The sequence below is a fragment of the Paroedura picta genome, chromosome 8 (assembly GCF_049243985.1).
Source record: "Paroedura picta isolate Pp20150507F chromosome 8, Ppicta_v3.0, whole genome shotgun sequence".
NCBI lineage: Eukaryota > Metazoa > Chordata > Lepidosauria > Squamata > Gekkonidae > Paroedura > Paroedura picta.
In genome coordinates, this window is record NC_135376.1 from 9,777,340 (window position 1) to 9,791,606 (window position 14,267).

Genomic DNA, 14,267 nt, shown 5'->3' on the forward strand with positions numbered 1-14,267 from the left:
CACTAAGGCAGGGGTAGTCAACCTGTGGTCCTCCAGATGTCTATGGACTACAATTCCCGTGAGCCCCTGCCAGCAACTGCTGGCAGGGGCTCATGGGAATTGTAGTCCATAGACATCTGGAGGACCACAGGTTGACTACCCCTGCACTAAGGTCCGTACTGTCTGCACAGACCGGCAGTGACTCTCCAGAGTCTCAAGCTAAGCTCTTGAACATCGCCTGCTGCCTTGGTTCTTCTAAGTGGAGATGTTGGGGATTGGACCCAGGACTTTCTGCATGTCAAACAGATTCCTCCCCCCCCCCCCGAGCCACGGCCACATCCCCTCCCTGTCTCTGCCGATCCCATGACCTCCAGCGTAGCTTTTCTGGCGGTCAAAGGTCCCCTTCCCCTTCTCCCCTTTCCACCTGTTCGGAAAAACTACCCGGATTCGACCCGTTTCCTGCAACCTCAGGAATGGTGCCAAACAGGGGCTGTGACATCTGACGGCTTGCTCCAGCTTCAGAAAAGGTCCGTAGGCCCTCCTCTGTGTTTTGAAAGCGAACCCTGCTCTTTTCCAATGGCCGGGAAAATTACCTCAAACACTTTCTCAAAGTGCTGGAACTCCTGGAACCGCGTCTGAAATCCCTCGGCCAGCGCTCCCCCTGCAAGGAAGAAGAGAGAGCTCGGACGGCATCGTCCACAGGTTTACCGTAAAGCGAGCGTCTCCCTTTCCCGTTCTTCTAACGGGACGAATGTTCCGGAAACGTCCCACCGAGAGCTCTGCCACCCACCTGCCTCCGGCATCCCCTGGGCTTTGTGTTTTCTAGCGCTGAGGACCTCCTTGGCCGAAACGAAAAAGATTCGGTTCTGGGCTTCGGGAAGGTCCACGACCTTGAGCTCGTCCACCAAGAAGGTCAGGCAGCGCTCCATGTGCTGCTTTCGTACCTGGAGGGAAACAGGAGCACCCAAGTCAGGACTAGGCCGGCCACCCATGAGGCCTTTAGGGGGGAAAGGAACAGGGCCTCTGGGGCGACCTGCATATATGCTACCCTTGGCAGAAACACAGATTTCAGAGTCCTGGAGGTTTCCCCCAGACCTGAAACCTGGCATGATGGTGGTGGGAATTGGTGTGGGGGAATGGTGAGATTAGGGTCTGGGAGTCCTGGGTTCAAATCCCCTGCCCTGAGTGTTCCTTAGCCAGTCACTGAGCTCAGCATATCTCACAGGTTTCCTGGGAGGATGAAACAGGGGAGAGAACGACCTTTTTCACCCTTTTGACCGTGGAGGTACAGCTGTGTTTCAGTCTCGGAAGTACCAGGAAGTGATGTCACCTGGCCACGCCCCCAGCCACATCCCCACCCAGAAGGGAGAGGAGCCTTGGCTGGCAAAGGTTTAAATGGCCGGGGACCCTTTCCTTCCCAGCCCCTGCAGGGCCATTATTGGCCACTTTGGGAGGGGGTGGATCAGCCTGCCCAAATGAGGGTAATTAAAAAAATAATTGATCCCCTTTTTCTTTGCTCGGAGCCAGAAACAGCAGCCACAGGGTGGCAGGGCTCTTTCTAGAGCGTGGGTTGAGCCTGGGTTGCCCAGCAAGCTTTCTGACCGGACACTGGAGATGTGACTGGGTGGGCAGATTTATTTGAAAACAGCCTCCGTTAAAAACAGACCGACCACGAAGCAACCATCGACTCACATCCTCCATGTACTCGGGCTCCGAGGCAGAAGCGTCCCAACGATTGTTCAGGATGAAGATATTTGGCTTGGAGAGTTTTTCGTTCACTTTGTGAAAAAAATGCTTCTCCTAAAAAAAGAAAAGAAAAAAAGACAACAGAGAAAGAAACAAAGCACAGGTTTAAAGGGAGACAACAAACGCGGCTCCCTGTGGATGGAAAGGCTCCCCCCTCCTGTTGCTAGGCAAAATGCTGCTGAAATACTGCTCACGAGGGACAGCCCCCCCACTCTGGAGCAGCATGGGGGGGGGAGGTTTGTTGGTTCCGCCAAGGTGCATGTCTCCCCTGGCAACTCATTCCACCAGGTGGGAGCCAAAAAGGCCCCGACTCTGGCTGAATCGAATTTCTCTGGGACTAGACATCAATGGCAAGTCTTTGCCCATTACAGAGCTCTCCAGGGGACATCCTGGGAGGGGCAGGCCCACAGATACATTTCCTAATGGACTTGCTAATGAACCCCGCCCAGACGCAGGATAAGTGTTTCCTAATTTCAGTCCAAACCCTAGGAGACTCCCAGATAAGACAGGAATGCGATGGGTTAAATGAGTCTTTTGAAGCAAGGGAGGGGAAAACCCAGAGGCAGAATCCTGGTGATAACAGGCCAGGAGTCTCCAAATCTAGGGACATTTCAGATTCTGCAGCTCCACTGCAGCCCATTGCACATGGCTGTGGGTGAGGATTATCTTTACGCACTGCTGCGCTCACTGGAGACGAGGGGGCAGGGAGAAGACCCCCCCTCCCCAATTACCGTATTCATGAGAGTTGATTCTGAGTTGGCAACCAAAACGAAGACATCGGCATCCAAACAGAATTTGTCGATCCAGCTGTCGAGCTCGGAGGTGACATCCGTGCCAGGGCTGCGGGGGCAAAGACAAGACGCATGACCTAGCCCTCTCTTCTGCCCGGTGAGAAATGCAAGGGGAAATAGATACAGAGGAATAAATGCGTCCCGGCAGAAGGGAAAAAATAGTGAAGGCCACGCACCAGCCTTCCCGCACAGACCCAGTTCGGAACAGCTGAAATGAAACAACAGCCATCACATGTCTGCCAGGATCCAACCACACTACTTAGAATGCTTAAATGCCTTCAAGCTTTCAAAAGGGGGGGGGGCAGTGATTTCTGCTCATCCTCCCCCTTCACACAGTCCACTGAGTTCCCTGAAATCTTGTTCTGAGAAATCAGCAATTCCCCAAGGACATTGCAGCCTAGGGAGGGGAGGGGAGGAACTGGTGGAAATTGCCACTCCCTCTCAAAGAAACTTAAAGGTACTTTGGTTTTGTTTGGTTTTTTTTATGTTGTCGGCTATAATCTCTCTCTGGACCAGGCTGTGCCTTCTTTTCCGGCTTCCTAGGCACTCAGACATAGTGTGGGGGGTAAGAAAATGGCTGCTGCAGGAGGAGGGGCCAGCCACCAAGAGATTGCTTAAGCACAGCCACACAGCGAAGGGCCTTGTGCTGTAGCAGCAGCCCTGCCAAAGCAACATTTAAAAAAATCTGTGCAGCCATACAAATCTCCAATAGCCAACTGGAAGCCATGCTGGGTAAAATTTGTAAGCTGCTCTAAGACTCCTTCGGGTAGCAAAAAGCAGAATCTAAGTAACCAGCTCTTCTTCTTCCCTGGCAGCAGTTCTCCAGGGTCTCAGCTGGGTGCCTTTTGCCCCACAAACTGCCTGGGCCTTTTAACTGGCAAATGCCGGGGATTGAACTTGGGACTTTCTGCCTGCCAAGCAGCAGCTCTGCCACAAAGCCACAGCCCCTCACCAACCTCCCATTCACATCCGGCCTTCAAGCTTTAAGGGGCAACGGGATTCTCTGCTTCTGCAACAATTTCTGGAACTTGCCCAGTGTTCTCAAACATTTGTCCCGACGTTGTGATTACCCTTCCAGACACCCGTCGCCTTTCAAAAGGCCAGACACGGATGCCTGGAAAGCCACAGGGAACGCTTCGGTGCTCACACCTGCATTCGGCGAGCAGAGTGTTCTGAGGCTGGCCGGCCAAGTGCCAGATGCCGTCTTGAAATTCGGTCATGCAATTTGGTGCTTCGTTGGCGCTTCGCCAGCCTCTGTGTGCCGGCGGAGCATTGAAAGAGGAAAAGCCCCTGCTGAGAGGGAAACCGGAGATCTGCCAGCCGTACCTGTCCACTAGCACCAAGTCATCTCGGAGGAGAGCACATTTGGTCTTTGGCCAGAAGACGTGCACCAAGCAGCCCGCCTCCAAGTCCTTATCCATGTGGAGGGCGTGGGCCAGCTGATTGACCGTCTGCAAAGAAATGGGACATGTTAGAGAGAGTCAGGGGATTTGTTACTTTTAACAAATGTAAAGGTATCCCCTGTGCAAGCACCAGGTCATGTCTGACCCTTGGGGTAATGCCCTCCAGCGTATTCATGGCAGACTCAATACGGGGTGGTTTGCCAGTGCCTTCCCCAGTCATTACCGTTTACCCCCCAGCAAGCTGGGTACTCATTTTACCGACCTCGGAAGGATGGAAGGCTGAGTCAACCTTGAGCTGGATGCTGGGATCGAACTCCCAGTCTTATGGACAGACAGCTTCAGACAGCATTTCTGCTGCTTAACACCCTGTGCCACAAGCTTTAAACTGTCTATGAATAGTATAAATTGTTGTTGTAAACCGCCCCAAAGCCTGCTTGCACAGAGGGGCAGTCTGTAAGTCAAATAATAAAATCATTTTGAAGCCATTTGTATCCCGTCTTTCCTCGTGGCTCAAGGCGGCTTACAAGAACATCAAATCCATAGAATCCGAGAGTGGGAAGGGACCTCCAGGGTCATGTAGTCCAATCCCTTTTGCAGAATGCAGAAAATTAATCCCTGACTTATTCATTTCCCACCTTGATGCTGTTCCTTGCAGCTTCACTAGCACTTGACTTCCTTGCTTGCCTCTCACCTCCGTGGCAAAAGTGCACACCTTGAGAGCAGCACCCGAAATGCCACCCAGCCGCACATGGCGGCAAGCAAGGAGGTCAACCGAGCACATTTGCTTGGTGAGAGGTCGCCACCGTTCCCAACAATGCAGCGTTCCCCTCCAAACGTATCATGCCCACCTTTTGGAGCACCAAAATCCACGCCCCGTCACATTGTTCCCCCCAGCAGAGAATGCAACAACATTGCAAATCCCGACCCCTGAGAATCATTTTTCGCTGAAGGCCTAGAGAAGAGCCTCAGGGGGAACAGCAGGCCAATGAAGCAACAGGTGAGCAGTTCCCTCCTGGAGCTCAGAAGCTCTCACGCCCTTGAAAGAAGGTCCCGAAAACAGCAGCCCGGAGCCCCGAGCAGGCCCTACCTTGACGCTCTTCTTTTCGTCAGAGCCTTCGGTCATGAGGTAAGCCTTGTCCCCGTCGGTCCCCTCGACGCTGAGGAAGCAGTTGGTGGTGTGGCCGATGCCGCTGGGCAGCACCTTGTCCCACAGCATGGCGTTGATGACGGAACTCTTGCCGCTGCTGGTTCTGCGGAGGGGAAGGAAGCGCAGCGTTCGACAACCACGTCAAGATTGCCCTCGGGGGCGAGGCGGAGGGCGTGCCGTTGGTTAAACGTCCGGAGACTGGAGCATGCAAGCTCCGTCCCAGGAAAGAGTCCTCCTAGACGGGTCGCTTTGAGGCCAACGGAGAATATTTGCAGCATGGCTTCTTTTGGGAGGGGCCGCAAGCTTATATAAAGCACTGAAACAACTCCGCCCCCAACAGAAATCTTGTTTATTTATTATATTTATCATATTGATGGCTGGATTTAGTTATTTAAAATGTTTCTACGCTGCGCTTCCACCCAATTCAGGGCCCGCCAAGGAGATTAAAACTTTAAAACATCTAAACCAGGGGTGGCCAAACTGTGGCCCATGGACTACAATTCCCATGAGCCCCTGCTAACACGTGCTGGAAGGGGCTCATGTAGTCCATGGAGCCACAGTTTGGCCACTCCTGTGCATTCTCTGCATTCTGATTAATCTCTGTTTCTTGTGAGGAGACTTGAGTAGGGGAAGTTCCTAATGGATTGTGGCCAAAGGCTGATGCCTGCATGCATCCCAGAGCAGGGCAGTTTTCTCCTTACCTGCCGAAAAAGGCCACTTTCATGTGCCGCCGGGAAAGCACCTCAGCAATGATGGCCAACTTGCTTTTATACGCCTGGATTTCGGCCAGGCCGGCCTCGGTGACGATGTGTTCCAACTCTGGGTTTTCATAGGTCTCTGTCAACAAACAGAGTCAATACACTGTGACACAAGGCAGGTTCTTTGCCAGTTTGGAGTAGTGGTTAGGAGTGCGGACTTCTAATCTGGCGAGCCGGGTTTGATTCCGCGCTCCCCCACATGCAGACAGCTGGGTGACCTTGGGCTCGCCACAGCACTGATAAAGCTGTTCTGATTGAGCAGTGATATCAGGGCTCTCTCAATCTCACCCGCCTCACAGGGTGTCTGTTGTGGGGAGAGGAATGGGAAGGCGACTGTAAGCCTCTCTGAGACTCCTTCGGGGAGAGAAAGCAGCATATAAAACCAACTCTTCTACTTCTTCAGTAATATCAGGGCTCTCTCAGCCTCCCCTCCCTCACAGGGTGTCTGTTGTGGGGAGAGGAAAGGGAAGGCAATTGTAAGGTGCTTTGAGACTCCTTCGGGTAGAGAAAAGCGGCATATAAGAACCAACTCTTCTTCTTTTTCTAGGTTTATGTAAGACGGGCTCTCCGCCGTTTTCGAGCCTGCGGGTCCGTTTGGAATTCCAACACGGAATGGCGAGCATGGCCCAGTCTAGCCAGGCCTTGATGCCTGTCCTGATTTTGTATGTTCTGGAAATACTCTACGCCCAGCATTATTTCTCACTGACTTAACAAGCAGCACATGTCATTTATCTGCTCCCCACCCCCACTCCCCAAAGGCTCCCGAACGCTCAATGGCCTGCATTGCTTCATTAAGCAAATACAGTTTTCAACATTCCTCAAGCTCCAAAGTCCCCATTGGTTGCCCGGTTGTTGTGACATCAGGCCAGTTACTCTGGGGCAGCCAGAACAGCCAGGACATCCCCCTCTCCCAAATCCGCCCAGGTTCATCAGAGTGGATCAGCCAACAGCATCAGGAGCTGCAGGGAGAGCGGACAAGTCAAGATGCTGTGGAAGCCTATTATGGGGGGGGGGGGGGAATCACACATTTAGCCAGGCCAGCAGTGACCCCACGCTTTCAACTCACCGTTTACAAAATCCGTCCCTTCTGTAACATAATCCAGCAGCTGTTCAAAAATAGCCGTAATCTTCTTCTTTGCCAGCACAAAGTGTTTCAGAGGGGAAGGATTAGCGTCTGCCATCACGGAACTGGGGGTGAAAAGAAGATGTTAGAGAAGTTAGTTGGAATGGTCATTGAAATTCAGCTCCCTTTGTGAGCAGGGCAAACTGAAACCAAGTCAGTATCATCAGCTTGACTAAGAAATTTACACTGCTTTTGCCCTGCCCTGCCCTGCCCTGCCCTGCCCTGCCCTGCCCTGCCCTGCCCTGCCCTGCCCTGCCCTGCCCTGCCCTGCCCTGCCCTTCCCTTCGAAGCAGAACTGGGAAGAACCTGGGCCACAGAGAGCAGAAGCTCCAGATGAACCCATACTGCTCTGTCTCCTAGCGTAAGAGGATTGATTCACCACTATCTTGCTTATCAGGGGGCAAAAAGAACTCATTCAATGAAATGAACCTACGCACCGATGCTATTCACAGTTAGCTTGCTGTGAAACACGGCATTTAATTTGGGCAATCTTTGGCCCCAAAGTTTAATGACAGTAAATCAAACTTCCTGCGCCACAAGTGTCAAAAGCATTGCTCTGTTGATCGCACCTGCAATTTAGTCTAGGAAAATAAAACGCTATTTACGGAAACAAGGACTTCAGTAGAATAAAAGAATGTAACTAGCATGTCAAAAAGTGCACTGCTATGTTTAAAAAAACACACAGTAAGTCGAATGAGCATTTATTCATCCTGCAAGCACAGAATAATGAACAGTGGCTTCCAACCCAAAATGAGCACCTTTGATTGAAGATTTATGGGGCTTTCCTAAGAAGACTTACACCCTCCGAAACCTGTTGCTTTCTCAGGCTAGGATTGCACTGCTAAAAGATGATGCTGTTCGTATATGTGCTGCATTTCTCTTGTGATATATTTCTAGGCATCACTCAAGTGCTGATGGTTACCTTTGAAGCCCTAGACTTCAAAGCCCTTTCTCAACCGGGGTTCCGTGAAACCTTGAGGCTTCTTGACAGCCCCAGAAGGATTTCCCAAATGGGTGGGAGTTAATTTTTTATATTAAAATTTCTTGGGTGTCAACCTGTATCCCCCTCCCAAAATGGCCAATGATGGGCCGGGAGGGAGTGGGAAGTGGAGGGCCCCCGGCTGGAAGTGTCCACAGCTCTCCTTCCCAATCGTATTCCACACCATTGTGCCACTGCTGGGGTTTCTCAAAGCCTGAAGAATGTTTCAGGGGTTTCTCAATGGTAAGAAAGGCTGCCATAGAACTATTTGTGGTCGGGGCAAACTAAGGTCTGCAGAAGTGAACAATACCTCTTGGAAACTCCTCCCCTGCCTCAAATTGTGTTAGTCCTGAAGGTGTTCCTGGGCCCTTACTCTTTTCTGCTGAACAGTGCTACCCATCCTTATAGGAGCCTGCTCAGCTCTTAAAATCTTCAGGTGAGATAGCTACCCAACAATTATCACCCGCAGTGCCCCTTTTGAGTTTTAGAACCTGGGGAAGATGCTTCAGCTTTTGGGGGCATGTGGAGAGATGACGGGGAGGACATTGCTTTCCCCCCCTCACCTTCTGTGCCATATTGCTTTTAGAAGAAGAAGAGCTGGGATTTGAATCCCTGTTGTTGTTTTTACTATCCAAAGCAGTCTCAAACCCCTTCCTCTCCCCTCAACAGATAACCTTTGAGGTAGATAAGGCTTAGAGAGCTCTGAGAGAACTGGGACTGGGCCAAGGGCACCCAGCTGGCTGCATGTGGAGGAAGAGTGGGGCATCAAACCCAGTTCTCCAGGTCAGAAGCAACCACTCTTAACTACTATGCCAAGCTGGCTTGTTGGTACTTGTTCTGGATTTTTGTTTACACTGTATTTTGTTTGTAAGCAGACACACCCTGGGAACTTTTCTATGCAGAAGCAGCACAAAAGCACCTGAATCAAATAAAAACCTCTCTTTTATGCCCCAACAAAAGTCTCCTTTCTTACTAGAAAAACCAGTTCAGATCACCTAACAGGCTTTCAGTCTGCTTATGCAATGCAAGATCTCTCAAAATGTGAAACTTACAGTGATGGAGGCCTCAAGCTGTCTTAAATATGTACATTTCCTTTTGAGGCCAGGCTACATGCAGGTTGAAACTGACAAAAACACAGAAAGGCATCTAGTTCAACCCCCTGCACAATGCAGGAAATACACAGCTATGCCCCTTCCTCCACTGCCCCAGAAACTCCTGTTCTATGTCCAATGGAAGCTTCCCTGAGCCAAAATTCCTTCCTGACACCAACGTGGCAACCAGCATCATCCTGGGAAATAAGAAAGGACCACAAGAGGCAGGCACTAGCTCCTGCCTCCGGCTTACAATCTGCCAAACTCCACAGTGACCAGTCAGTAAATAAAAAATTCAGAGTAGGCTTGCTGGTCCACAGGAAAATCCATAAACAAAACCCACAAAATACTTTTTATTGCGACCAACCCAAGAGATCCAAGATTTTTGTTATAGTAATTATCATTACTCTTTAGAAACTGTATTAGAGAAATTTTGATCAGTAAGAAAGAACAGTTCCTGCAGGGCCACCACTAGCCAGAGCAGACAAACCAGCCATCTGACTCCATACAGGGCAGTTTTACTCGTATATCCAAGCTGACAATGACCATGTTTTTGTGGCGGATAAGAGACAAACAGCCAGCCAGGTGCACCCATTAATAACAGTCCTTTCCCAATTGTGTCATACTGACCTAGAAAAAGGAAGGGTGTGTGCTCCTTAGTGGCGAGACCTGTGCCAAGTTCTCTGCCCCATACGGAATCCAAACAGATTGTCCTGAAACAATGCCCCACAGAGTGATGTCCAGTAAGTTTCTTACTGCCATCAAACCTACCCCTTTTCAATAAATCACAGCCTCAAGTTGACTAGATTCAACTGCTTGCCTGAGAACGTACAGGTGAGACTCTGAACTCCTCCACCAAATTGTTCAGTTTCAGAGAAATCATTGGGAACCCAGAGAACCAACTAAGAATCCTGGCAAGGACCTCTCGTGGAGCAACGCTCCCCTCCTCAAACCCATATTCCAAGTCTCGTTCAGAAGAAAAAGACAAATGTTCACAAAGGACCTTTTTGAAACAGACTCCACGGAGGTTCTCTTGTCTGCTTTTAAAACAGATGATTCAGCAACTTTTCCAACACATGCTGCCAAGAAGACGGTTTTGGGATTTGACCCAACCTGACTCCCTAACATCATCCACTAAATTTGTAGATTTGTTCTAGTCTATTAAAAGTTACATTTCAGCTAAATTGTACCAGTGCCATTAAACTCCCTCGAACACAGGAGGGCTGCCTTAAACCAAGCCAGACCCTTCACTGGTTTAATCCAGCTCGGTGCTCTCCTCTCTGACTGGCAGCAGATCCTTCCCCTCACCCGATCCCAAGTTTAACTGAAGACGCCATGGGATCTGTTGGATGCAAAGCACGTGCTCGGTCCCGAAGCCACAACTCCTGTTGACCCCGCCCCCACTCACCCACCCCGACCCCTTTCCAGGGATTGCTTTCTAGCAGACCCCGGGGGCGATTCTTGGAAAGGGAGTGGGGGTGAGGCCTGGGTGGGGCGCCCCCTTCCGACCCCTCCGGGTCCCCCCGAGCACCTAACTTGCTCTGAAAGTTTACTTCCCAAGGGAAACACATAAGTGGTGGCCGACAATGTGTCGGGCGCTGTGCAGAAATGAGCAAGAGAGAGGAGGTGTCTTGACGGAACTCCCACTAGATTTGGCAGAAGGAGGAGGTGCCGCCGCCCCCCGGTGAGTGTCCAGGCAAGGCGGTTAACAGCCCCCCGCCCCTGTGTTGGGGGGCTGGCGGGGGGGAAGCGCTTCCCTCCCCTCCCCTTTGCTCCTCCGGCCGATTACCTGGCAACGACGGCGGGGCTCGCCCCCTCCTCCCGCTCCGAGCCTCAACGGCGTCCTCCTCGCCCTACCGGGAGGCGGCCCACCCCACTTCCGCCTCCTCTGACCATCTTCCTCCCACCCGCTATGGGCGCCGACACCTTTGGTGAGGGCACGGCCGGGGGCGCCGGATTCGCCTTCTGCGCGTGCGCCAACGCTTCGGCCATTTCCGTCGCTCGCTCTCTGCTTCTCCAAGGCAATGAAGCAGGGATGATAAAAGCACGGCTATAAAGAAAATCAGTAGGAAAACAGCATTACAAAAATGTCATGCCTCTTTACAGAGATTTCATTTGTAGAAATGGGCATTTAAAGCTTATGCAGAGGTAGTCAAACTGCGGTCCTCCAGTTTGACTAACCCTGGCAGGGTCTCATGGGAATTGTAGTTCATGGATATCTGGAGGGCCGCAGTTTGACCACCCTTGGCTCAGAGGAAAGGACCACCACGTATATAATATTCCCTTTGGCTTCTGTTAAGTGGTGGGATGTTTTTCTCTGGTTTTTGGCAACTCTGCTATACACTGCAGATTTTCTGTATAGTTGGTATGTGCTGGTATAAGATTTTTTTTTAAAGGGAAAGGCATACATGGTAACAATATTTTGAAGGGGGGAAAAAGAGTAAGGTCAATGAAAAAACTTTGCCACATCACCTTGCTATTCTCCTTTTCTTTATTGTTGGATATACACAAATCAATTATTTCCAGAACCGATATACCGGTATAAATATTGGTTTTACAAGTTTTGGCTTTTCCAGCTAAATACAAGAGCATCAAAGGGGTAAACGCCCTCTAGAGTACACAAATCAGCAGATTTCCCTCGCATCCTGAGCTGCACTCCCATTTGGTTTAAAGGTAGAGGTGAAGGTATCCCCTGTGCAAGCACCGGGTCATGTCTGACCCTTGGGGTGACGCCCTCTAGCTTTTTCATGGCAGACTCAATACGGGGTGGTTTGCCATTCCCTTCCCCAGTCACTACCGTTTACCCCCCAGCAAGCTGGGTACTCATTTTACTGACCTCAGAAGGATGGAAGGCTGAGTCAACCTTGAGCCGGCTGCTGGGATTGAACTCCCAGCCTCATGGACAGACAGCTTCAGACAGCATTTCTGCAGCTTACCACTCTGCACCAGAAGAGGCTCTTACTCCCATTTGATTTAGGTATAGGTTTTAACAAGTTAACTTTTTAAAATGATAGCCAATTGCTGGAAATTTCACACAGCAAATATGGGCCCAGAATCACAACTACAGTTCAGCATCTAAATTCTGTTCAGTACAACAGCAGGGAGGGTTCAAGAAATAAACCTTGGGGACTTCGGGTTACCTGGCAACCATCTGGGATGTTTGACATACTGAAATGCTTTATGGATTGGTTGTGATTTGCATAACGCTTATCTACTGAGATCTGTACCTTTGTTCTCTGTACAGGCCATGGTCCATTTTTGAAGGGTTCTGTGCAACTCCCAGGTTTGCATATTCTTATATCTGGTTAAAGATGAGTTCATTTCTATGGACACTCATCAGTTCTTATTCTTAGTGCAAAAATGGTGTGTGTGGAGGAAACGAGGAAAATCCTCGTGGTTTGCTGTGAGCCAAATAGCAATGGAGTCCCATCTCAGCCATGCCTGTCTTCCTCCCCCTGCAGATACAATCCAGTTTGTCTGTGGCCACAGGCACTAGCGGGAGGGCAAGAGCCCAAGAGGGCCTGTTCCTTTGGCTCTTACCCCACTGCTTCCTGACAGTGCCTTTGCAGTAACCAGCAATTGGATCCTGACAGGCCAAGACATGTTACTATTTATACAGCAATGTTGAAAGTGCTTTTGGTCCTTCTGGGAAGAACAGTAGTAGAGCTTATATTCCAGTAGTCGAGTACTGAAATCCATTGATCAGGGCCACGTTGACACAAAACAAAGACTTCTACAACCCTTCCCCCCAAAAAAAAAATATTACATTGGAGGAGATTGCAGGGGGGGGTTGCCCTCAAGTTACAGCCAGCTTAAAGCAACCCCAGTTGCCTTAAGAGCCAGTTTGGTGTAGTGGTTAGGGGTGCGGACTTCTAATATGGCATGCCGAGTTCGATTCTGCACTCCCCCACATGCAGCCAGCAGGGTGACCTTTGAGCCTCCGTTGGGTAAAGAAAAACAGCATATAAGAACCAACTCTTCTTCTTCATAGGGTTTTCAAAACAAGATCCGTTCAGAAGTGGTTTGTCATGGCCTGGTATTCCTTGGTGGTCTCTCATCCATATGCTTACCTAGGCCAGCCCTGCTTAGCTTCTGAAGTCTGACAAGATCAGGCCAGCCAGAGATATCCAGGTCAGGGCTGAGGAAGCATGAAACCTACCCAATAAAAGCTTTATGCTTAAACCCTGGTAATGAACTTGCATAGAGAGTGAGCATCAGCATCTGGGAGCCACTCCAGGCCTGCTCTCGGCATCAGTGTCTGGAAGCCCCTCTGGGGAATACTGCAGCTTTCAGATCCCATCATTGGCCAGAGGTGGTGCAGAAGCCTGAAGCCACACTGGACTCAGTGACTAGGGAGGAGCGTGGAAAGAAGCCGCATTGAGCCAGGGTAGGAGGATGAAATCTCCTCCCATAAATCTTGAAAGCCCCCACTTGTAAATACTCATATAACAATATGTGGAACATAAGAGAAACAGGTCTAAAGCCAATAAGGATGGTGGCTAAAATATAATGTAAGGATTTGTTACTATCCATTCACCTTAAAAACGTTTGGTCTCCAATCTTAGTTTTTCACCTTGCCTCGTGTTACTAAACCTAACCTGCTTCAGGCTTTGCAATCCAAGCAACATAGCTTTTGTCCATATCTTTCAAATAGTCTATGCAAATTTAGTCACAGATAAAATATTAAATGTCCACAGTGAAGGGGCCTCTACTGGAGTAAGGAGCCAAAATGCACCTCAGGTGGATCCATCCTTGCAGCTATGACAATCCCTGGAAGGGATGGAGGCATTATAGAAATAAAGGAATGGGAACGTGTCGAAGGCCAAGCTTGCACAGAAGCTGGTTTCCAGATTTCCTGATAGCCACACAAGGCTGATGAACCTTTGCTTCAGTTCTCCAGCCACAGTACTTAGTATTCCACCAACTTTCTTCCATCTAATTGAAACTCGAAAACTGGGACTTTCCTGGGACTGACGATCAGCCACCCCCACCAAACACAAATATCAAGATGGGCAGATTCTACTTCACCGAAATCCAAACATCCATTTCATACTCTTGAAAATTTTCCCATAAAACCTGAAATGGCAGATTCTGAATATATTTCAAGGTTTAAACCCTGCGTCCTTTGCACAATAGCCCTTGAAGTAGTGTAATACCTGAGTATTCAGTTCTACTCCATTAAAAATGTACCAGAAAAAAAGACAACTAATTTGTTGGATAGTGTGTGCATAATCAGACTGATGGGAAGGC

At 49.9% G+C, this 14,267-nt stretch overlaps 1 protein-coding gene across 2 annotated transcripts in view; it reads right to left on the reverse strand.

The window, feature by feature from the left end:
• The window catches only part of MFN1 (mitofusin 1), a 29,347-nt gene extending 18,405 nt beyond the window's left edge, over positions 1–10,942 (reverse strand). Inside the window, exons 1-9 of one of the 2 annotated variants that reach the window (XM_077348334.1) lie at positions 10,807–10,942; positions 6,891–7,012; positions 5,768–5,903; positions 5,007–5,169; positions 3,843–3,967; positions 2,457–2,565; positions 1,672–1,779; positions 770–923; positions 573–640 (exon numbers count right to left, since the gene is read on the reverse strand). In XM_077348334.1, the coding sequence (XP_077204449.1) occupies positions 573–640; positions 770–923; positions 1,672–1,779; positions 2,457–2,565; positions 3,843–3,967; positions 5,007–5,169; positions 5,768–5,903; positions 6,891–7,005 (978 nt within the window). In that variant the 5' untranslated portion in view covers positions 7,006–7,012; positions 10,807–10,942. Of the gene's footprint in view, positions 1–572; positions 641–769; positions 924–1,671; positions 1,780–2,456; positions 2,566–3,842; positions 3,968–5,006; positions 5,170–5,767; positions 5,904–6,890; positions 7,013–9,647; positions 9,672–10,806 lie in introns of those variants that run through there. The other variant, XM_077348335.1, reaches the window with a different exon arrangement.
• Positions 10,943–14,267: the final 3,325 nt, after the last annotated feature.